Source organism: Onthophagus taurus, chromosome 7, assembly GCF_036711975.1.
Source record: "Onthophagus taurus isolate NC chromosome 7, IU_Otau_3.0, whole genome shotgun sequence".
NCBI classification, from domain to species: Eukaryota; Metazoa; Arthropoda; class Insecta; order Coleoptera; family Scarabaeidae; genus Onthophagus; species Onthophagus taurus.
In genome coordinates, this window is record NC_091972.1 from 35,581,940 (window position 1) to 35,605,666 (window position 23,727).

Here is a 23,727-nt window from a genome sequence, read left to right on the forward strand (position 1 = left end):
ATACAGCGTTTATTTATTATTACTTCTATGTAATTACTAAATTAACTGACGAAATTTATGAGATTTATTTACAAGATCGTGAATAATATTGCAATTAATTAATAAGTTTGAACTATATCTTTTAATTCATTTCTAGTAAAAAGTAAAAATAAAGAGATGATTTTGCTTAGTCTATGGTAAAAAGGAGATGATGAAAAATGTTGAGCATGGCAGTGTCAATACCAACCCATAGAAAAGGTGAACCTAAAAATTATCTACCTATTTTTCTCTAAATAAACGTCAGGTACGTCCCAAATAACCAATTTGTTGTTTTTTAGTCCAACAATAACCTAGAATAAAATATTGAAATGATTATATTGTTAAAATATAGAGTTGACTATTTTATATAATGATTGATTAGTATGAAAGTAAGTGAATTGTTTGTTGTTAACAAATTCTAAAATTGCAAACAATAAAAACACAATTTTGTAATTATATTATCTAGTAGCAGCAACTGGGGACAATTACATTATTGCTACAGGATATATTAATTCATTTATTTAGTAAGGAAGTACATGAATAAGATAGTTCTTATTAATTGTCATTGAATAATTCTAAGAATATACGCTCAAATTGCCTCGTCTCATCCCCAAAATAATGTTTGCAATAGTCACAATTATTCCTTCAGTTAATTCCAGACCAGAGAATAACATGTCCTAGGGCAATCCAATGACAAGAAAACATGCCACCTGCATAAATAAAAAAGTAGAGACCGCAATACAATACAGAATATTATATAATATTGTTGAAAATTCCACAAATTCATCTTGGCCTATGTACCATGTTTGTCAAAAAACATTTTCGAATGACGCGATGAAGCTTTCTAGGCTAAAAGATCATTTGAAAAGAAATACAAGTCAAAAACGATTTAGCAATTATGCCAAAAGCATCTAGATTTCAACATGAAATAGCCGAAATTTCTGCTTTTATTGTGGCTAGCCTGTTTAAGTAGAAGTGCTATTTTAAAAACAATGAATTCATTGAATATTGCCATTGACAAGCAGGTCAAAATATACGCCGATAAAATGGATAAACACCGAATTATTCGGCAAGAACGCCGTGGTGAACAGCTGCCGATGGACAGTTCATTTTATGAAGAAAAGGAAGGTTTACAGCATGCTCCTGAATTTGCAGACTAGCAAGCAAGTCATTGGATATCTCAAAAACTACTCTACCAATATTCCTGAAATTTGTTACAGATGTAAATAGTGATGTTGTTTTCTATTTAAACCTAAAAAATTATAGAAATTATTTCAAAAAAATGCTTTGTTGTTGAATAATTAACCAACATTGTCTTAAAAAATAACATCTTTTTAAAAACATTGTATTTTCTTTAATTATTAATTTTAATAATATTTAACAAATTTTTTAGGTTCACATAGAATATATGATTGTTAGTAACAATTCAAATGCATTCCCAAGTAATTCTAACCACTGTAACGAATTTTAGACTGTCCAAGGCGAAGCAACTCGCGTCGTAACCTTCCCTAGACGATTACTGTTTGCCGGTCATTTTGAAAAGTTTTGGACATTGTGAATATAGTATGTTTATACAGGTGTCTCGTATCTTCCGCATCATAGCATTATACGGTTGTAGGATACATTATTCTGAAGCGATTTTTCTAATAAAATTTTTCCGAAATGTTTATAATAACCGCACGGGAACTGTTTAAAGTCGTCCAATAGCGATTCACTTCAATAGCGGAAAAAGTTTATTCCTCTTTCCGTGCCGAATCTATTGGTGAGTACACGTGCGAAATTAGTTTAGAACGGCGTGGTGGACCGGCCGGGGGTGGGACTGATTGCCTGAGTGTGATTTACAATCTCTGAAGGCGTTTCCCTAAGTTGCCGTGCGATTATTATAAATATTACGGAAAAATGTTATTAGAAAGATCGCTTCAGAATAATATATCCTACAATAGTATAATGCCCAGATGCGGAAGATACGGGACACTCTGTTTAGTATAAAGCATGACCAAACTGTAGGGAATGAACAAATGTTTGAAATTAATTGCATATTAATGAAAAAAATCTTGAAAACACACTTATTCTTGCGCGTCTAAATGTATCTCCCCCCTTAAAAATAGAGTCGAGTATTGATACTTTTCAAATCTGACTCGAGTCGATGCGATTTCAAGAGTTGCTGACTCGTCGCATCACTAAAAATAGTGTTTGGACGACGATTTGCGGTACATCTGCCTAGATATGAAACGTAAACAATGTAAAACTAGAAAATCTTGTATGGTTTTCGTGAATCCGATATGTAATGAACATTTAATACAAAAACAACATGCATAAATTGATAATGATTGTATCGCCTATTTTACGGACGTACTGTATAAAGAATCAGAAGATTGTGGTTTGGTAGCTACTTACAAAGAATGACGAACAAGAAATTTCTGCTTCCAGCATCTGTGAGGAGCTTAAGAAAAAATAGGTCACCGATGGAGCTGAACCCCAATAACAGAACAAGAATAAGAATACAGAAAGGAGTGACACGTAGAGTACCCATATAAACTGGTATAAGACAAGCAGATAGACTAAATAATAACTAATAAACATCATATATTAACTTCTAACTTGCATTTATTTATATAAAGTCGTACTAGTTTCGGGTTATCCCATCATTAGCGACAAAGTCAATGAAGCTATAATAGGTGTAGACTGGAAATCATGTGAAACTAAAGCATTTTGCTATCTGATGGATAAACACAATGAGGATGAAAAATGAATCACGAATGGCGTCGTTAGAAAGTGTGGAATGTTAAAAAATTAGAAATTCGAATAAATCTTTAAGATCGTATTAAAGATGTGTTGGTGGAATGGGATGAGGCGAGACTGAGTCTTTTTGTTTATCCATCAGATAGCAAAATGCTTTACTTTCACATAATTTCCAGTCTACACCGATTATAGCTTAATTGACTTTGTCGCGAACCTAGTACGACATTATACACTGACCGGCAAAAAAAACCGGCCACTAAAATTTAGCCCAAATTTCAAAGCTGGCTTTCTCGCGAACCACTCATTCGATTGTGATGATTCTTTTTTTGATCGAAACGTTGATTCTTCTGTAATAATCCTGCAATAGAAATTTTTATTCGGATATTAATTTGAGCATATACAGGGTGCAAGAATGAGAAAAACTTTTTTTCTCGAAATTTGCAATATCCTGTGGGGTGCAGCTGCTACAGCAGAGGGTGTTAACTGGAATCAAACGGTGGCCCAATCTTTTCTGAGCATTTTGTTTTTTTACTCTATTATCTCTGTTACTAACGAAGATGCAGTATTTTAAAGCGAACGCCTGTGAAAATAAGACGAGTGACAATAGTAGCTGATGACCGTTTTATTGTTCTAAGCATCGTAGAACGACAGCTGTAGAAGCTCGGCGTTGTCTTCAAATGGTGCATGTTGTTGTCAGTGTGAAAACTTGCTAGATGTGGTCTGACTGCAAGAAGGCTGCCAAAGGACTGAGGCTGCTTCCAAGATATCAACGAGCGCGTCTTCAATCTGCGCGCTTACATGTGAATTGGGAGATCGAGCAATATGAAGACGTTGAAATGAAAGATTTGTGGACTATACAATTATGAAATCGATGGTGGTTCTGTGATGGTGTGGCCGGGAATTTACAATTCGTAACTCTTGAAGCTTGTCCGGTAGGACAGGAGGACGACGAATGCGCATCTGAAGTTGGTTCCAAAGATATTCGATAAAGGTCCGGGCTGCACGTTGGCCACTCCATCCGTTCAATCATCAAGATATTCGCTAACCACACGTGCTACGTGCGGTCGTGCATTGTCATGCATTAGCATGGATCCATTCTGTTCGGTGGGAATAGAACCTCCATGGAAAGGTACTCTTTCCGAAATTGTGCAGGTCGCAAACCTTTCATTACGACGTGTCCACACTCGTTCTCGACCATCAGGTGACCGGAGACAAAATCGGGACTCGTCAGTGAAGAGCACCTTACCCCATTATTCATATGTACGCGCTCAAATTGAAGACGTGCTCGCCGATGTCTCGCGGTCTTTGGGCAGGTTTTCTTGCAGTCAGATCACTTTTAGCAAGTCTTCGATGAATGGTTCTTTCACTTGCGTCAACCCCACGCACCATTTGAGTATGATGCTGAGTTTCTACAGCTGTCGTTCTACGATTCCTCAGAGTGCTTAGAATAATAAATCGGTCATCAACTGCTGTTGTCGCTCGTCTTTTACCGAAACCTTGTCGCTTAGTGAAATTTCCTGTTTCCACATATCGGTTCCAGACATCCTGAACTGTTGTTCGGGGTATACCTAACGTATGGGCAACGTATCGCTGACTTTTGCCATCCTCAATTAAAGTAACAATACGCGCAACATCAGTTACTGACAACAGCATTGCTATTATGTTAAAAGACTGTGAAAGTCTTTAACAACTGTCAATTTACTATTCAAAACAACTGACTATACTTTGATGCTTGTTTGTCTTGTTTTCATAGGCGTTCGCTTTAAAATACTGCGTTTTCGTTAGTAACAGAGATAATAGAGTGAATAAAAAAACAAAATGTTCAGAAAAGATTGAGCTACCGTTTGATTACAGTTAACACCGTCTGCTGTAGCAGCTGTACCCCACAGGGTATTACAAAGTTCGAGAAAAAAAATTTTCTCATTCTTGCAGCCCGTATATGTTCAAATTAAATTAAAATCGAATGCGCGGTTCGCGAGAAAGCCAGTTTTGAAGTTTTGGCTAATTTATTGTGGCCGTTTTTTTTTGCCGGTCACTTTATAAATAAATGCAAGTTAGAAGTTAATATATGGTTTTTATTTGATCATTAATCTTGCAACATGGACAACTCTTTCTAATAATAACTGGCGTGAAAAGTGTTGGAAAGGGTGATCAGTTTTGAAATGAAGAACTGAAAATAGGTTGCTATGCGGACAATGCTGCCGTATTGTTTGAGAACGAAGATAACAAGCGGCGAATGCTGTACCAATTCGAAAAAACAGCAACAAAATTATACATGAACATCTCGATATCAAAGTCAAAATCTCTAACAAGGTAGCCATGGTGTTGCAAAATGAATTTTAAGTATCTTAGCATCAATTTTACGTCCTGTTCCTCCTTTGAGCATATTAGGTTTTTATACTGGTGATAGGTTACTTTGTCCTTTGTACTTGAGACCGACAATGGCAATGACTTGGCTCCTCGAATTTTAAATGTCTTAGTGTCAATATTACAAGCAGCAGGAACTTCCAAAAAGAAGTTACAGCTCAAACATCGAAAGGAGCTTTGATGTCAGGTTAACTGGGAGACATAATATCGCGAAACAAGTATATGTTCTTAGAAAACAAGATCCGCAGATATAAGACAAGAGCAGAAAATGCTACCACAGAAAGTATCCTCATAACAAGAGAGATGAAGGCGCTAAGGTCATTAACAGGATACATCTTGTGGGAGGATAAAAGATGTCAGCATACCAGAGGGATATGCGATATCCAGGACACTGTGATGATGGGTCGGCAAAACAATAAGAATGAAAAAAAAGCCTCAAGACTGCCAAGGATAGTCAAAGATGGACTCCCAAGAGCAAACAGATTCCCCCTAAGTTATAGGTACCTTTTTGGTTAATATCTTGTAGTCTTGGCTGAATAATTAAAATAAAAATAATATATCCTTATTATCACTTGTTAATTACAATAAGTCACACAAAAACTAGTTGTTGTAATTTTTAGAAGGCGATAAAAATTTGTTCTTCTAGAACAAAAGACAATTATTTATAATATCGACATCGTTTTGACACAATATTATAAATAAGATTTGTAGTATATCATTTTGCATATTTAATATTTAAATTAATTTATCATAAATGCAGATGTATTGCTTAAATGACCACAAAAATAATTTAACAATCAATGTATTATTGGTGTATTATTGCAAGTCAAATCATGCAAATAGTAGTGTTATTTGCGTTAGTTTAATATATTATGTAGTTGTAATAATCCTGTGCCTATTGGTAAGCGTTTTTAATCAAAAAACAACAGTTTTTCTATTATAAAAGTCTTAATAGTAATAAATAAGTTTTATATGATTGTGTTTATTTGTTAGTACACTTATTATTTGCTTATTGTTGGAGTATGGTAATGTAGTTTGGGAAACTAGTCTAGTTAAAAATGTATCTTAGAAACTGACCGAAAATCTGCTTTAATCAAAGGTTATAAAAAACTACACTTACTTTATTATTGACTATAATCATAGACAATAAAGATTCCCCAGGTCGAATCATATGTCCTAAATACTGATGAGTCGTCTTATGAAAAACACATACACTACCATTGAAGCAACCAACAAAAAGAAGATTATTAACTATTTGCATACAAATAACACGTCTCGATGCAATTCCTTCATATCTTTTTATCAATTCACCATCCTATTAAAAAAAATTAAAATTATTATTAATGTAAAAAAATGTAATTATACAATATTCTTACCTGAAATGAATACGCTAAAACATCATGTTGATTCGTACCACAATACACCAAGTTTTGTTCACATAAAATCGAATAAATCGTTGGTGAAAAATTAGTTTTAAAATCGCGCATTAAAAGTCCTGTCATTGCATCTCTAATCGATAATTCTGTGTCTTTAGTACCGATTAATAATACTCTTCTTGGACCTTCTTGCATCGCTTTAATTGCGTATATTCTATTATCAAAAATGTGAATGGAATCTTCTAATTTCGACGTCTTAAAAAATCACATTACTATCAATATATTTTATAATATTAAATTTTGATTACCTTTGTATTGTAAATGGTTAAATCGCCCGAAGTTGATCCAATAAATACCGTATCCCAACAAATGTCCATACATTGAATCGGACGATCAATGTTGATGGTTTTATCAAGCTCTTTACTCGTATAATTAACAATTCTCAATTGACCGTCCAAACATCCAACGTAAATAAGGCACTCGTTGTTATTAAAAGCTTTGGTCACATGAAGACAAGTTAGTGCTTGTGTAGATAACTGAATTGTTGTCATTAATTCTTGAGAGATTACGTTGTAAATGTAAAGAATTCCGTTATCACCAGCTGCTAATAAATTTTCGTCTATAACCTGTATATAAAATAAACAAATTCTGTTATACGAATTGTAATATTATACTTTCGTTATAATAATGATGATAGTACAGATTAATTGCTGCTAGAGTATACATAAAAAATTGATTATGCCAATACACCTTGTATATATTAAAATTGTAACTCTAGGAAAATAGATTAAATACCTTATTAGTTGTCTAATAATAATAATAAGCCTTTATTTAGATAATGTAGGTGGATCAACTAGCGAAGTTTAGCCCAAGGCTATTCTGTGCTTAACCAGTTACTCTCCCAAACAAAAGGAATAATAACATGTCAAGCCTTTTCTATCAAATAAAAGTTTAACACTCTAAAGAATTAAAACACAATACATAATAAATTACATAATAGCGGGGCTTAATCATCATTAAAGTAAAATTACTTTAATCGCTAGTATTAGTCTTATTCACATCTATGATAATGACAAAAATAATTGCTTACTAGACCTGGAAAAACGTGTTGAATTCATTTGCTTTAAATCAACTGGTAGATTATTATATAATTTAATGGCATTATATAAAAAAAGATCTCTGAAACATTACCGTGGTATAACGAGGAATTTCAAACATATTACAACAACGCGTAGAAAGCCCGCTCACTGTATTTCTACCAATGAAGAACTCACGCAAACGTACAGGAACCGTAGGGGAAGTCAGCAAGCCATGAACAAAACAGACCATATGATGCCGCCAGCGATTGTCCATTTTTATCCAGTTCCAATATCAATCTTGAGCAGCAGTTTTGAATTTTTTGCAATCTCAACTTGCATACCGACGTCAAACAAGGGCCATAAATGAAATCGCAATAATTAAACACAGTGTACAAGTATAATGTTTGTTTTCAAATCAAGCTATAACAAGAAAAACTTGTGAATTTGACGTTAATTGAGAATGAGTTGGCCCTTCCACAGCCGAAAATAACATAAAATGTATTTTGCCAAACAAATTATCAGATTAATCAAGGATGGGATGAATGAAACGATATCCAGAAGAGGTACCAAGGATGTGTTGTACCTCTGCTAAGTCTACCAAATCTAATTTGTTCTACTTTAAAAAACTAAAATAACAATGACCGTCCAACACATCTTTCTTGTAGCCAGAAGCCATTCGCGGGCCAATTTTCGTCACCATGAAGAATCTGGTTACACTTAACAACAAGGAAGATGAGAAAAATGAAGATACATGGTAAAAAGAAATTTGGTTTTAGACCATTGAGTTTTATATGAAAGTGGTAACACAATGTGGTAAATCAGTATGATAACATAGTGATTTGCAATTTGCAAAAAATACGATTAAATTTAGCCAAAGAAGGATCATACATGAAGGATCTTTAGCTATCATGGCAAATCTCCGACCAACGAGAAGCTTTGTTCATTCCATGATGAGGACAGGAGACATACACTAAAGATTTTAAAAATAAAGAACTCTAAAAGTTGCGAAATGTTAGGAATTTCGTACAATTACACCTACTCAAGTTAAATAAAAAAATCACATATAACGGAAAAACATCTCGCTGAATAAAATGCGAAAGCCAGAATTGTACCAAGAAATGAATGTAAAAAACACTAGTTATGATTTACAAACAAATGAGACAAATGAGAAAGTTGAAGAATTGGCACAACTTGTACAGGAGTACAAGTGAATGCATCTAATACCAAATAATGATTCAAATAATTTTGAAGTTAAATTTTATCTTTTGCAATCCAAACCAGGTCATAAAACTTACTGTACCCAAGTTTCATAATATAGTATCATATGATATTAATTGTAGAACACTGATTGCAAGCAACCTCAACTTAATCAGACAAAATTTGATTTGATCTGAACTTACAATTAGCTGCGATTGCTTTGCAAACGTTGTGCTGTTTAATTTAGTATTGATGTGGTATAAATTGCGTCGTCTTACCTTAATCAGTGAAAACCTACATTTTCTGTTCTTTAACCGGTGTCACCTGCGGCGAGGCGCTCTTGGGTGTGTTAATTATTGTTGAGTGGCTCAACCCTTTGACTCCCAAGCTGCACAATCGCGCTCTTCAGATTTTGTCAAAAAATCCCAGTACATCTTGAGTGATGTGGACTAACGACAGTGCTGTCACATACTAACCATATTTTGCAATATCTCGACAGTATTTTGCCTGATTAGACCAAAGTCTCTTGCAACCGAGACGTTGCAGTATCACACCAATACTAAATTGAACAACACATCTTTCAGCACGCCAGCCGGAAGTGACTGTAGTTGAACTAATACCATTTCAACCCACAACTGCATTACTTCCTAAATACTAACATAACAATAACCCGCGAACAAAATAATGCCCGAAAAAAGAAGAGAATGTAACAAATAAACCTATACAATACAATACAGATATCTTGCTACAAGACAGCATAAGTACTTATACCAAAAAAGCCTAGGCGAAAAAATACAAAGATTGTAAAGAAGGGAAAATGAGATACAAACACATTTTGAACTTTTCAATATAATACACGAAGCAATTAAGGAAGCCTTAGGTCAAAAATAAAGAAGTCAAAAAAGTAAAGTAAAATAAAGTAAATAAACCACACATTAATTAATTCAGTATAAGAACTATACATAGGGTTCGAAACTTCAGTAAAGTTACACAACTAAATACCGTAATGGAGAATGCGACCATAATGGACTGAATGCGAAATATCGACATACGCAATGATGATTAAAGTCGGCCACGTTCAACGAATGGGTGATGTAAGAATCTAAAAAAAAACGATACATTGGAGTCCAATCGAGAAAAGATCCAGGGATTGAGCAAAAACTACTTAGGCATCTGTGATTCGAAAGGTGATGACAGAAAGAAACCTGGCACTAGGGGACTGGGAAATTTGAAAACGGTTCGAGATATCGTCATGAGCCGAAACACATCAATTTTTAATTTTTGTTAACCCAAATAATAAAAAATTGTTTGTCACTTTTAGTTTTTTCGGAAAGTGGGTTAACCTTGATTTTTAAATGGAACACCCTTATATTATAACATTTTCTAACATAACTAAAAAATACGAATCCAATGATATCTTACAATCAAATATTGGTTTATTAGTTTTTATGATATTTATTAATAATAATTCGAGAAAAGTGAAGGAGGAAGTAGTAGCTGTAAGATACAGCAAACATATTGAATATGTAAATAATAGTAGTTGGAACCTTAAATACCTACCCAATGCCGACTCAGTCTTTTTCTTTGGATTTTGACAAGTGAAAATATACCTTCCGAAGATATGAGCAATAACAAATTCTATTCTGAGTCGGAAAAATTAACCCTGAAATAACACCTAATGCTTCGCCGGAAATCGGAATAAATAAAATTACAGTTCCTGAAGATCATCATACACAAGATGATTCGGATTATCAACCGTCTTCTGAGAATAGTAGCTGTGAAGATATTACATCTAAAAATAGCAACAGCCCATCTAGTAAGAAAAAGAAAATTTAAGGGACAAACTTTCACTCTGGCTCTATAATGAGGGCATATACTTTGGAAATAAAGAGGTACTGTTTTATATGGAAAGAAGGAGAGGTCAGAAGAGGAGTTTCTGGCCTAGTGAGGTCATGTCTAAAAAGATTTATAGAACTTTTTTTGGAGCGGAATACAGAAACTCTAATAATGTGATCAGATAGCTGTGGTGGCCAAACCAAAAACGTTAAAATCGTTTTAGCACATACTTAGCTGCCACCCTACATTAAAAATATCTATTTTAAGTATGTACTTAATATTTAGCCAGAGCTATCTACCAAATGATTCAGATTTTTCGGACATAGAAAAGGCAATAAAATTAAACCAAAGAATTTATACGACGCAAGATTACCTCAATATAATGAAACATTGCAAGCGAAAAACCCCACTGATTATAACAAAAATGAGCACAGATCATTTTTTCTCTGTAGAAAACTTAGAAAAAATAAATTACTAACCGAAAAATAGACAAAAACAAAAACAAGGTTAGCTGGTTAAAAACCAGAGTAACAAAATTAGAAAAAGACAAACCATTTTAAATTTTCTTAAAATACACTCATAATGAAAATGGCGAGTTCCATGAAGTATTGCTTTAGAAAAATCCAGAAAGACAGGCTCCATTTACTTTTAAGAACGACTTAAAAATCTTTGGCCCAACGGTACAGAAATTTCAACAAAAAGTTGCAGGACATTATTAAGTCTTTAATGCCCTTTATTCCATTGGATGCTAAAAATTTCTACAAGAACCTGAAAAGCATGGATTTTGACGACTATTTAGATGGCTTTGGCGAAAACCTCGATTTTAAGCCAGAGCCAGATAATGAAGAAGCATAAATACATTTATTATTGTATTCAACAAAAATTTGGTTTGTTTTAAAATACTGTTTAGTTTAATTTTTTGTAATATGAAAAACAAATGAGTTTCTAAACTAAAACCTTGTTTAATTGAATTATTTATGTTTCATACTTTCAATTTGAAAAACTAATCTTGCCTGTTTAAATATTATTCAGAAAGGAACTAAGTACTAAAACTGTAAAAAAAATAATTAGAATTTTATAAGAATTTGATACTCATAAACCCATAAAATAAAAATATTACTAAAATCTTCAATATGTCAGCATCTACAATGTTTTAACTTTGGAACGATTTCCTGCAATTTTTATACTTTGGCCCACTCTTTGAATGTAATTGGAACTTTGATGACTAGTTGTTGTAATTAATATTCAAATTTGTTTACATTTCTGCAACTTATTTTCGGCATACGAAATACGTTGGGAGCAACTGAAGACGAACGATGTTAAGCAACATCTAAGAGTTATATACTTTAATTGCATATTAATATATATACGTTTTTAAGTTACCTTATTTATAGATACAAAACTTTTAAAATAAACGAGGAAGCCTTTTTGTCATCAACGTGGTTTCAAATCTTTCCTAAACTTGGCATGATAAACACTCACATGACCATTTCTGCTGAACATCTTGTTGATGTTGCTTGACATCGTTCTTGTTTAGTTGCTCCCAACGGATTTCGTATAAAATAAGTTAAAAAATAAGGCATTTTTTATACTTTATTGCCCGCGTCTACATGTTACACAATTTCATAATAATAACAGCAATTAATCAATACTCAACTGAACTTAATAAATTAAGTATAATAAAGTAAAATAAAGATAAAGTAAAAACTCACCTTTAAAGAAAATATTGATCCCGTCAACCCCTTAAATTCCAACTTATCAATAACTTTAGACTTTGGTTTTCCCGAAATATTCGACGATGTCGAACAAGAAGAATGCGGCGAAACTTCCCCAAGATGTTCCGACATCGCCGAATTTCTCCCCGAATGAATTTCTTTATGTATACCCGGACTACGACTATTCCCTTCAAGATTCTCCAACGTCTTTTCATACTCGTTTTCCGTCGAATTATCCTTAAAGTACTCATTACTTTTCAACGGTTTCAATTTCACACAACACCTTTTCATAAACTTATTATCATTATAAACCAACCTTTCAACATCTTTACTAATCTTATAACGCTTATCAGCCGGCACATTTATTTCAGGAGCAATTTCATCGATTATTTCAGTTGATAAAGAACTTACTTTTTGATCTTTATCTTTACTCAAACTTCGATCCCGTTTTAACGAATATTTTTTAACATTATTTTCATCTTTCTCAATTCTTAAACTAAGCTTTAATGGTTTTTCTTTACTTGTATCTGTTGATGATAAAGTTGAGGAAGGTTTTTGTTGTTCCTTTTGTATTGGAGATTGTGGAATACGTTCTTTATCTTTAATCTCTTTAGTTTTCGGTTTCATTCTCATTGTGATATCTTGTACTTCCTGTTCGATTTGTGATATATTTGAGTCAATTTGATTCGTTTCGGCGAGTTTTAAAATATTTTCATCTTCGTTCATTTTAATCGGATCAAGTTTATTTGGTGATTCATCAATTACTTTTTCAATTTTAGTTTGTTCACTGATTTTTTCTTGTTTTCTACTTTTTCTCTTTCTATTAGTTTTAATTACGTTGTCATTTTTAGTTGAATTATCACCTTTAGTTCCATGTTCACCTCTAATTGAGTGATCACTTCTAGCTGAGTGATCACCTTTAATTGAATGATCACCTTTATTTAAGTGATCACCTTTAATTGAGTGATCACCTTTAATTGAGTGATCACCTTTAATTAAGTGATCACCTTTAATTGAGTGATCACCTTTAACTAAATGATCACCTTTAATTACATTCTCACCTTTAATTACGTTATCACCTTTACTTAAAACATCACTTTTAGTTCCATTATCACTTTTAGATGCATAATCACCTTTAGTTAATACTTCTAAATTGTCATACAACGATTTCTTTTTAATTAACAATTCTCTAATTTCTTCATCAATTTGTTGCATTAATCTTAATTGAGCTAATAACGCGCAATTTTTTCTTTTTTGATCATCCGGTTCTTTTAAATAATCTGTTTGTGTTGAAGATGTTTTCATTTTTTCTGTTGCTTGGATTTCAATACTTTTACAATTTATTGATAAAGTTTGATTTGATTTGGTTTGATAGTTTTTCTTAAAAAATTTCATTGGTGTTTGTGCAGAAACTGTAACTAAATTGGTGGTTGAGTCGGTCATTGTTGATATTTCTTTAATTTCTTTTGGTTTTAATAAGAAATTCGAATCTGAATCGGTTTGAACCTCAATGTTTCTCTTTTTACGTTTATGTTTCGCATCAAAATTAACCATGGTACTCATGTCCTTAAAAGTAACTAAATTATCTTGGGATGTTTTCGAATTTTTTGATTGTTTATTTTCATTTTCAACGGGTTTGATTTTTTCAGTTTTTTGTTTCTTTTTCTTTTTATATTTATTTTTATCATCAATTACATTTTTATCTTCACCAAGCTTTTTTTCTTCTGATACAATCTCCTTTTCTTTTATTGATGATTCACTTGGTTGATTTACTTGATTCATTTGATTTAATTCCGTTGAAGGTGGCGTTTTCGATTGGTTATTTTCCAAAGGGAGCATTTTCTTTTCACCTGGTGATTTCCATTTTTTAGGTTGTTCCGTTGTTAATAATTGATTCGTTGGTGTTTGAACATCACGTATTAAAGGAGAAAAATGAGTTTGAATAATACGATCAAATGAAGCTGAAACGGGCGAAACAATTTTGTTTTCTTCCAATGTTGATTTATTAGATGGATTTGAATCGTTTTGATTTAATGAATTATTTGTGTTTGAAGGTCCTGGAGAGTCCCTTGATATAGGTGACTTATTTGTTATAACCAAAATTTCTTTTGGAGTTTCTTTTTCTAATATTGGTTTGGGAGAACAAATTTTATTTTCATTCGAATTGTTTTTTGAAACATTTTCTGTATTTTCAGTACACAATTTGGGGTTTGGTAAGTTTTTCAACAGATTTAGCTTTATTTTTTCTTTTTGTGGTGATTGAAATATATCAGTTTTAATACGAATTACACCAGATCCAGAGCTTCTATTAAAATCTAAACCCATTGACATATCTAAATAAGACTTAGTAACATCAATATTAGCCATTGAAAATTCAGATTCATCCCCGATTCCCGAAACAATTTCAGGTTTAGTTTCTTCATAATTATCGTCGTAATTCTCGGTTTTATTCAAATATTCAAAATCGAATATATTATCAATTAAACCATCTTTTTCCGATTTATCTTCAACTTTTGTACTTGTTTTTTCGCTAATTACGTTTTTAACAATTGTATCTTTATTAATATGCTCAGGACTTATTGTCATATCAATAACTTGAGACTCTTTTGATTCTTCAACCTCCATGTCAGTTTCGTCATTTTCAAATTTAATTTGTAAAGTCTTCGATAATTCTTTGATAACATCATTTGGTAAATCTTCAATTTTAATCCCAATATCGGGAATAATTGATTGAATGACTTCTTCATCTGTCTCCAAAATAGGTCTTTGACTCATATCGCGTAAAGCTTTTGATAATTCCAACTGTTTCTGTTTTTGAATCTGTTGAATCGCGATATCATAACCTGAACTACTTTGATTTATTAAATTCAGTTTTTTCGAATAACTCATATTCGAAATGTGTTTAATTATTTTATCGTAGATTTCTATAACGTCAATTGCTTCCTCTTCGACTTGATTTTTCTTATTTTTCAATTTCTTTTGATCTACGTTTACACTTGATTGAGAAGTTTCTTCTTTCTTCTGCTCCGTAACATTTTCGGCTGTTTGTGGTTCGTTGGGTGAAACAACATTAACTTCAGTACACACACTTCCATCTATGTTGAGTTGTTTTTTAATTAATTCTGAAGTTTGTTGAATGTTTCTTTGTCTGTATTCTTCTGTACCGGGAAGTGGAGATACAGGTTTTGGTGGACGTGGTGGATATGAATAGTGAGAATTATAATGATTATTATGTGACCAGTTAGGTCTCCAAGGATAATAATTTCCTCTCCTGTAATCAATAAAAGATACATAAATTAGAAATTAAATTATTAACTTTATTTTAAACATATGAATCATATCATTTAATATAGTCGAGGCACTAGATTCGATAACATGTCATCATAAACTTAGTTGAGATAGAATCAATATCGGTAATGCGTAGTGCTTCACGGATGGAAAAGTATGTGTTGTTGTGGTGGATCCGAGATTTCATCCGTTTTTCTTGTTGGTTCCCTTTGGAAAGGGTCAAACGTTTCGCCAAGATCTCACCTGGCATCTTCAGGGCAGAATGTCGACAACGCGCTGAAGATGCCAGGTGAGATCTTAGCGAAACATCTATCTCTTTCCAAAGAGAACCAACAGGAACAACACAGAGTCAATTTCAAATCAACACAATGCTAACAAAATTTGCTCTTATATTTTCTTTGATCTCTCATGTAATTATTAAAAAATACTTAATATTAACTTAATATTTGACGTTTCGAAGCTTGTAATTTTCCCAAAAAACAACTTAACATAATTTTGTATAACTAAATCTTATTATAACCGTAGTAGTACACACATACATCATAAACACCGGTGTTAGTGACTTGACACAATATTAACTACTCAAAAGTTAAAAGATTAAGAAGATAGATGGTTCATTGCAACATTATTGTATCCACAATTAGTTATGGTATTCCACAATAATCAGGTAAGGGATAAAAAACGTGTAATATGACAGTATATCGTAAAATAGTTCCATATTGCAGATTCTCCATCTCAAAACAACTATTGGGGAAACGAATATGTTTTTTCAACAGTAATTAGGACTGGCATTAAGATCATGGTCTCCCCATACTGTCTAAAAGTTACACGTTTTAACATTGCGAACATTTTTGCAACAATGAAGACTACAATGCTGAAATACATCAATGGCCCAAACTAAATAAAATATGGCTAGTCGTTGAGAACATAAATAATAAATGTATCTCATTATACATTGCCAGAAGAGACCAGCAGATAACTTTCGATAGACCCAAGCAGGTTAAGCTTGCTAGAGCACACGCAGTTAATTTCTGGTTACTTATTAAAAAGGGAACCTTATTAACCTAGATGTTCAAATTAAAAGGTAGATTTGCCGATTCAATATATCTTACTATAATTGACATTTGTTCCTTAGCAGTACATTTGTTTGTACCAAGTAGTTGTAAATAACACGGACAAGGATGAGCAGGAAATAACGGAAATTATGAATTATCAAGACAATACTGACAAGGAAATAGATATTACTCAAGACGGCGTAACGTAACCGCTAAAATATCAAAACTCAAAAACCGCAAATCACCAGGCGCCGACGAAATGTTAGATGATTAAATACGGTGGACAAGAACTTACAAAAGAAATAACCACCCTATTTCAAAAAATACTGAATATTGGAAGTATACCAGACCCATACTCACGAAAGGTCAGAAAAAATATTCAAGAAACTACAGAGGAGTAAGTCTTTTGAGTAGTATTCCAAAATTGTTCATAAAAATTATAGCCCACAAAATAACAATACAAAGCGGAATAAGTGAAGAACAGCAAGGATTTACAGATATATCCATAGAGTTCAAAATAAGCCCCTCTACTTCTGCTTTGGCGAAATCACCCAAGCATTCGAAAGGATACAGCTTGGTGTTGTATCGAGAATACTACAAGAAAATAACATCGATATACGACTAATAAACTTAGGGCCGGTTGTACAATATGCCGATAAACTTCCAGGCAGTGTTATCTCGCCGATAAGTTAGTTTGTACTGTATTACAATGTACGGAAATTTTTGTTGGCGAGATTATCGGCAGGATAACTTATCGGGTATTCAGCGGTGCCGATAAGACAGTTATCCGCCAGATATATATGGCTACCCAGGATTTTATATAAAAACTTGGTATGGTTACTGCATAGATTAACCTATAACATCCTATACGTATGTTGTCAGTTATGTGTAGTGAAAATTTTTTTTAAACAATTATTATTGTTGTCAAAATCATAGTTCAAATTTCAAAGAAAGACATTAGAGTGTTACCAACCTATGGCACAAATTACTAGAAATGGGGAAAAAGTACTACCAACCGACTCTTATTTCGCCGATAGCAATCCTACCGACAAAACCAGTTTATACTACAGCGAATATCTTTGGCCTGATAGTTATCAGGTAGATTTAACAGTAGATATTACAACCGGCCCTTTATAAAGGAACTGAATACGGTAAATAGAACAAGAATTAAAACCCGCAGGAAATCTGATGGAAATGTACTAACGCAGGAAATCTCCGTATCAACTAGCATCAGACAGGTGGATAGTCTCAGCCCTCCGCTTTTAATATCGTTATGGACCATAGGTTCCAAAATGGTAAATTGTAAAATACAGATCATGACTACGCTGACGATGTAGGCGGAGAATGAAGATGATCTGCAACATCTGCTGTTCAAACTGAAAACCACCGCAGAATAATTAACATGCAAATTTCTACCCAGAAAACACAATCAATGGTCATTTCCAAAGCCATCAACTAACAAACAAGTCATGAGAGCTACAGAGATGAAAACCCTAAGAACTATGACAGGCTTAAATCTGTGTGACAAGGTAAGAAGCGGGAAGATCCTAGATATGCGAGGCACAGGATGTGCTCAGACACGAGGTGACTCCGAAGAAGACCACATAAACGCTGGCATTAGAGTTTGAGGTTATCATCACAAGATAACAACCCATAGGAACGGATGTGGGAAGAAGGGAGAAGAGGAAGGAAGAATAGAAATGGAAACAAACAGGGCTTGTCCCTAAAGTAAGAAGATGTTATTCTTATCCTATAAGTGTTCTTTAAAAATTTTACTATTTGATCTCTTTATTTGTTTGTTTCCAGTATTACAGAATATTCTCCAAGTGATAACATTGATTCACCATATTGATTTATCTTTAAACAATAAATTACACAGGGAAACAACAAAAAATTTTTTTTCTAAGGCATAAGTTTATGGAGTCAATTTATATACAGAGATACATATGATTATGAAGTACTTGGCCTATAAATTATTTCGTTTGAATTGACTCTGGTTCTCATGATTGCCATCATTAACATGTGTTTTTCGAAAGACATGGTATATTGTGATTACAGCAAAGAACAAGGGGAACGGTTCCACCAAAACACCAAGGTTATGGAGGAAAGGTATCAAGGCCAATAAGATCACCATATAGTCACTTGAGAATTATTTTGAACCATGTCTAAAACGTAATCTTACTATGTGCAATTCTATTGTACCAATAACCAAATGCCATAGGACTTGATACCACTAATCCTAACATGAATTTAGACATAGCCTGTAGTTACAACCACAAAAGAAGGTGATGATATGATGGCAGACTACTGCTGGAATTTACAAAACGTTTTTTTTAACTCTTATGTTTTTGTGTTTTATGATTAATTTTATTATTCTTTGTATCATTTATAGCACTTGTGTTTGTTTGAAATCATATGATAATTTTAAAGTAAACAATCTAAAAAATATTCTCCTCTTTTTAAAATTTAACTTCCAGTATAAGTGGATTAGGTTTATCTCTAAAAGTAGAGTCCATTCAACAAAAATATTATTATTTTCGTCTTCAACAGACCAAAATTACCTAAAATTGACTAATAAATCCCATGCCACAGAAACAGTGTTGCCCTGTGTTATGTATATTTTGAAATTCCATAACTTCTATACCATCCCTTTGTTGACAAAGTGAATTAAGCGAATTTTTTTGAAACAGTTTTCTAGACTATACATTTTTTCATGTTATTTACAACTATTTTGCAGACTTACAAAATGTTTCAAAAACTAGCAGCAATGAAGAAGTTCAAGAAAGTCGTGTACAGGGTGGGCCAAACTGGACACTTTTAAAGGGAAACTCCTCTTTCTATAAGAGATAGGGGAAAAATGATATCAGTGTCTGAGCTCGATTTTTATAAGAAACTTAATGGCGAAAACCGCAAGTCGATATTTCTTACGGTTTCAGAGAAACATACTTTTAATGATATTTTTAGAAGATTGTGATACATATAATCTACAAACTAGCGGTCAATTCGAAAAGAAAAGATCCACAACTTATACACCGAATGAAGACGGGGAATTAGAAGAAGTAGTAGTTTTAGGGGTAATGGAAAATAATCCGAAGTGAACACTTAGAACCAGTTCCTGAAGAAGGTTGCAACATGGCATTCTAGCATTTCTAGTGTTAGTTCTAGTTTTAGTTTAATTCACATCGGCCGTGACAGCCTTCGTACGTATATTGAAAGATGTTATCTATAAACAGCCAATACATTCCCGACAGCAAGTAGAAGCCGCAGTTGTGAACGTTTTTGCAACACTTATGCCCAATCAGCTTATCAATTCGGCAAAAAGGGCTAAAAAAAGATGTCGACTGATGTCGATTTTCTGAAGAAAAGGGCTTTACTTTTGTTGTTATTTGTTCCCATATATTTATTCTTGTTTTATAATAAGTTTTATTAATTTAATCTGCTTCTTGTTTATGAATTTGTTTTAATTCATTGTAACCAACTATCTTGATACTATTTATAAGTATAATCTCGTTTTTGTTTTATTTCCAAAGCCTACTTTTTCAAAACCTGCACATATAAGTTTTAAAGTTGTATGTTTCAAAGAAGACTTGAACGAAATATCCAGTGTGCTATATTTTTGGAAAGGAAACTTTATGCTCTCGTCGAATTTACAAAAATATATAGGGTGTTCCATTTAAAAAAATCATTTTTATGTCAATAACTGCTAATATATTGCTTTGAGGGAAAGCTAACTTATTCCATCACTGGTGTGAAGTTATCCATAAATCCCAGTCATAAACTTAAAACATTAATAACTTCGTAACCAATACGATTTGGGTCACCAAATTTCACACACAGCTTACAACCCCCATTTGGTAAAAAAAATGTTTCAATCCCCACACCCGAAAAGGGATGTTTTCACCCTGATGGGCACCTTCGAATTAAAGCAAATTCTATCACATAATAGAACACAGTTCTAAGTATTTTTACCAATTTTCAAAACACCGTAACCCCTCCTAACGGTTTTCGAGAAAAAAAATCATTCTTATAAACCGCGGATGGGACTTTAGGGGTGAATTTGACCCTGATGGGCACTTCTGAAATTGATAAAAAATTTTGAAACGGGTTTTGTATTATCCATAAAGAGGTAGACAAAGAGACTAAATGAGGAAGACGCTGCTTTTCAAACAGTTTTTCAACAAATGACATTGTTTCTTCCCAGCATTGTCGTTATTGAAGCGATGTAAATCCAATTACCCTTAAATTTTATACGGTCAATGTACTTTTAGCAAGACAGTTGCCCAGCTTACCATTCACACATTGTGCCAAATGGTTGCGGACGATTGAAACAAATTGTTTACAGTGAACCATTACAAGATGATGCAGAACTATTAAAACTAAGAATAATTAAAGCGATAGAATCTCTACCACTAGCGGAAATTCGTACTTCTTATAAAGAATTTAGAATTCGTCTTCAAATGTGTGCCGAATTGGGAGGGAATTTGTTTGAATGAGGATTTGTTCACTTACAAATAAATAATATTTACTACTTACATAGTGTGTTATTACATAAATTTACATTTAAAATATTTTATTCAATTAGCCATATTTTAATTTGATTTGTCCGTATATTTTTACTAACATAAGTTGTAACTTTTATTTTATTTTATTGGTTTCTATGGTTACATATCGTAAATTGAACTTGAAAAATTTTTAATTTAGGAAAAGTATAATTTTTACATAAAAATGGGAATAATTAGTTAACTTCTATAGTTAGTATATAAAGTTCGTGCGATTTAGTGGTTATAAGTTTGAAAAATCAGTAATAAATTTTTTTTTCCTCTTTGTAACTTGATCCGGGGACATACTGTATACTGTGCAATTGCGTCGCCAGAGGCCGTCTAAGACACAACATTTTCGGTAAAACTCCCCTGTTACCTACATAGAGGTTCAAGACCTCAGGACAATATTTCATCAAGGACCTACATTTGCCCTAAACCTTTGGAGGTTTAAAGTTACAATAGAACTTATAGGTCGTGGTAACAAGTTAACAGAAAACACTCTTTGAGTATCATTTTTTGATGTATAAACTATTAGCCTGTATTATTTGGATTTCTGCGTCCATTATTCTCAATTTGTGACCGATGTAAGGAGACATGACGAAAAAGAATAGTTTTGGAAATTCCAAACATTTTAGCCGCGGTTGACACTTTTGCATTATTATCTACAACCTCACAGCTCTTTCCAATTTGCCAACATCTATTGCAGGCCTTGTTTTACCTTGCTTACTTCTAGGAATATTTCTGGAATGCAAAACGACAGCTATTGGGACATGGTCCGAGGTACAACGAAACTAATGTCCTGAGGTACAACATCCTATAAGGAAAATGGTTATATTGCTGCAGTTTCCTTTGGGGTTAATTTAAAAACATGATTTTAGGTTTAAACTTATTGAACAACGCAGTGATCTTATCTGTATAATACGGAATTTGCACAGCTATAAATCTGTATAAACTATTTTTAATTAACCACAACTAAGAAAAATTACTTTTTCACATCAGAAAATGTAAACACATGTTATATGAACAACATACACTTCTCAAAACAAACTGTAAACTGTATCATAAAAGCGGAACTATAATTTGTGAAAATGGTTGAATTTGCAGGGTTAGGTACATTAGGGACATTAGGTACAACACTTTCCCCTAAGTGGATTGTACCTTGAAATAACCTATACCTTGAAATAAGTGAATTTTTTTTGGAACAGTTTTCTAGAGTATAAATTTTTTTCATGTTATTTACAACTATTTTGCAAAATGTTTCAAAAACTAGCAGCAATGAAGAAGTTCAAGAAAGCCATGTATAGTAATAATAATCAAATAATAAGCAAAGCACAGAAAATTGGTTAAAATTATTAAAGTCTCTTGTTAATAATCAAAGAGAAATTCTGCACATCATTTAGCAAGTTCTAATTAGTACAAAGTTACTATTTTTCTTTAAGAAAAAGTAATAATACATTTAAAACATGGTATTTTATAGTAAATGAAGAACATTGCTATAGAAAACACCATAATATGGGGTTCCACACAATCAGAGCTCTCTCTCACTGTTATAATCAGAAGGTTGGAGAAGCAATTTATCTCCACTATAATAATATTGAACCAGATGAATATAAAGGTCAGTTGAACCTAGAAAATTTTACGAAATAATTAATAATTAGTTATTAATAAGTTACTTACATATATATATTGCAACCTTTTTACCAACTTATCCCTTCAAACTTGTTTCTTGAGATTATTTCAACCTGACATTCAAAATATCAAAATAATTTTAATAAACTCAGAAGAACACCAACAAGTTTCTAGTTTTATTTCTAATCTTCCAAGAACTTTCAAAGTTATTTAAAAACAAATATATATAAAAGAATTCGGAAGTTATATTGGGTATTATATTAAATTTCAACTTCAAAACAACAAATAAACAATAATGCACTTTTATGTTTATAAGATAAATATGCTAATAATCGAATAATAAGACTAAACCAAATAATTCTTACATATTTCCTCTGCGATAGCCTCTATTTGTAAATCGTCGGTTAGGAGTTCTCCCTCGTTTCCCTCTATCATAATCCATAACTGTACAATCCCAATGGTTAATAAAAACGGATTAACTATTAACAGCGTTGCTTTTTCACTAAATAGAGCTTCATTTTCAACTGGCGTTCTAAATATACGATACCATCGCAAAAACTCCTTGCTAAGAGTTTTTCGCGAGTCCATACATGAACTGAATGTGCATCGTCGTGGCGTTCACCAAGGAATTCGGCAGCTCTGCCCCTTTTTGTTGATTATACACTTCGTTATACCACTCGATCGTATTGTTTTGGTTATTTCCCCGATTACTCTGCTAGTGTTTATCCGCATTTCACGGAATATTATAAAAAAATATTAATAAACATCACGCACGGAACGTTACTTACGTGAAGTTTGGGTTGCCTATGCGATCGGTTAATTTGTATTGTTTCTAAACTGTCTAATATAAATATAAAAATATTTTTAAATAATATTTTCTAAAT

The 23,727-nt window shown here is 32.8% G+C and overlaps 1 protein-coding gene across 1 annotated transcript; it reads right to left on the reverse strand.

The window, feature by feature from the left end:
• Nucleotides 1-136: 136 nt before the first annotated feature.
• Nucleotides 137-23,641, reverse strand: LOC111424099 (putative leucine-rich repeat-containing protein DDB_G0290503). Its single transcript, XM_023057531.2, has 6 exons — nucleotides 23,209-23,641; nucleotides 12,328-15,601; nucleotides 6,812-7,129; nucleotides 6,504-6,758; nucleotides 6,248-6,442; nucleotides 137-329 (listed from the first exon to the last, which is right to left on the reverse strand). The coding sequence occupies exons 1-6, from the start codon at nucleotides 23,283-23,285 to the stop codon at nucleotides 255-257; spliced, it is 4,194 nt and encodes a 1,397-aa protein (XP_022913299.2). The 5' UTR covers nucleotides 23,286-23,641; the 3' UTR covers nucleotides 137-254.
• Between the last annotated feature and the right edge of the window lie 86 nt (nucleotides 23,642-23,727).

Bases quoted from the DNA above. Each gene is read 5' to 3' on its own strand.
- LOC111424099 (XM_023057531.2), bottom strand. From the start codon at position 23,285: ATGGATTATGATAGAGGGAAACGAGGGAGAACTCCTAACCGACGATTT. The intron at 7,130-12,327 runs GTGAGTTTTTAC...TTTTATATACAG, and splicing joins GATCAATATTTTCTTTAAAG to GTTATAGACGAAAATTTATT. The intron at 6,443-6,503 runs GTAAGAATATTG...TTTTTTTAATAG, and splicing joins TTTTAGCGTATTCATTTCAG to GATGGTGAATTGATAAAAAG.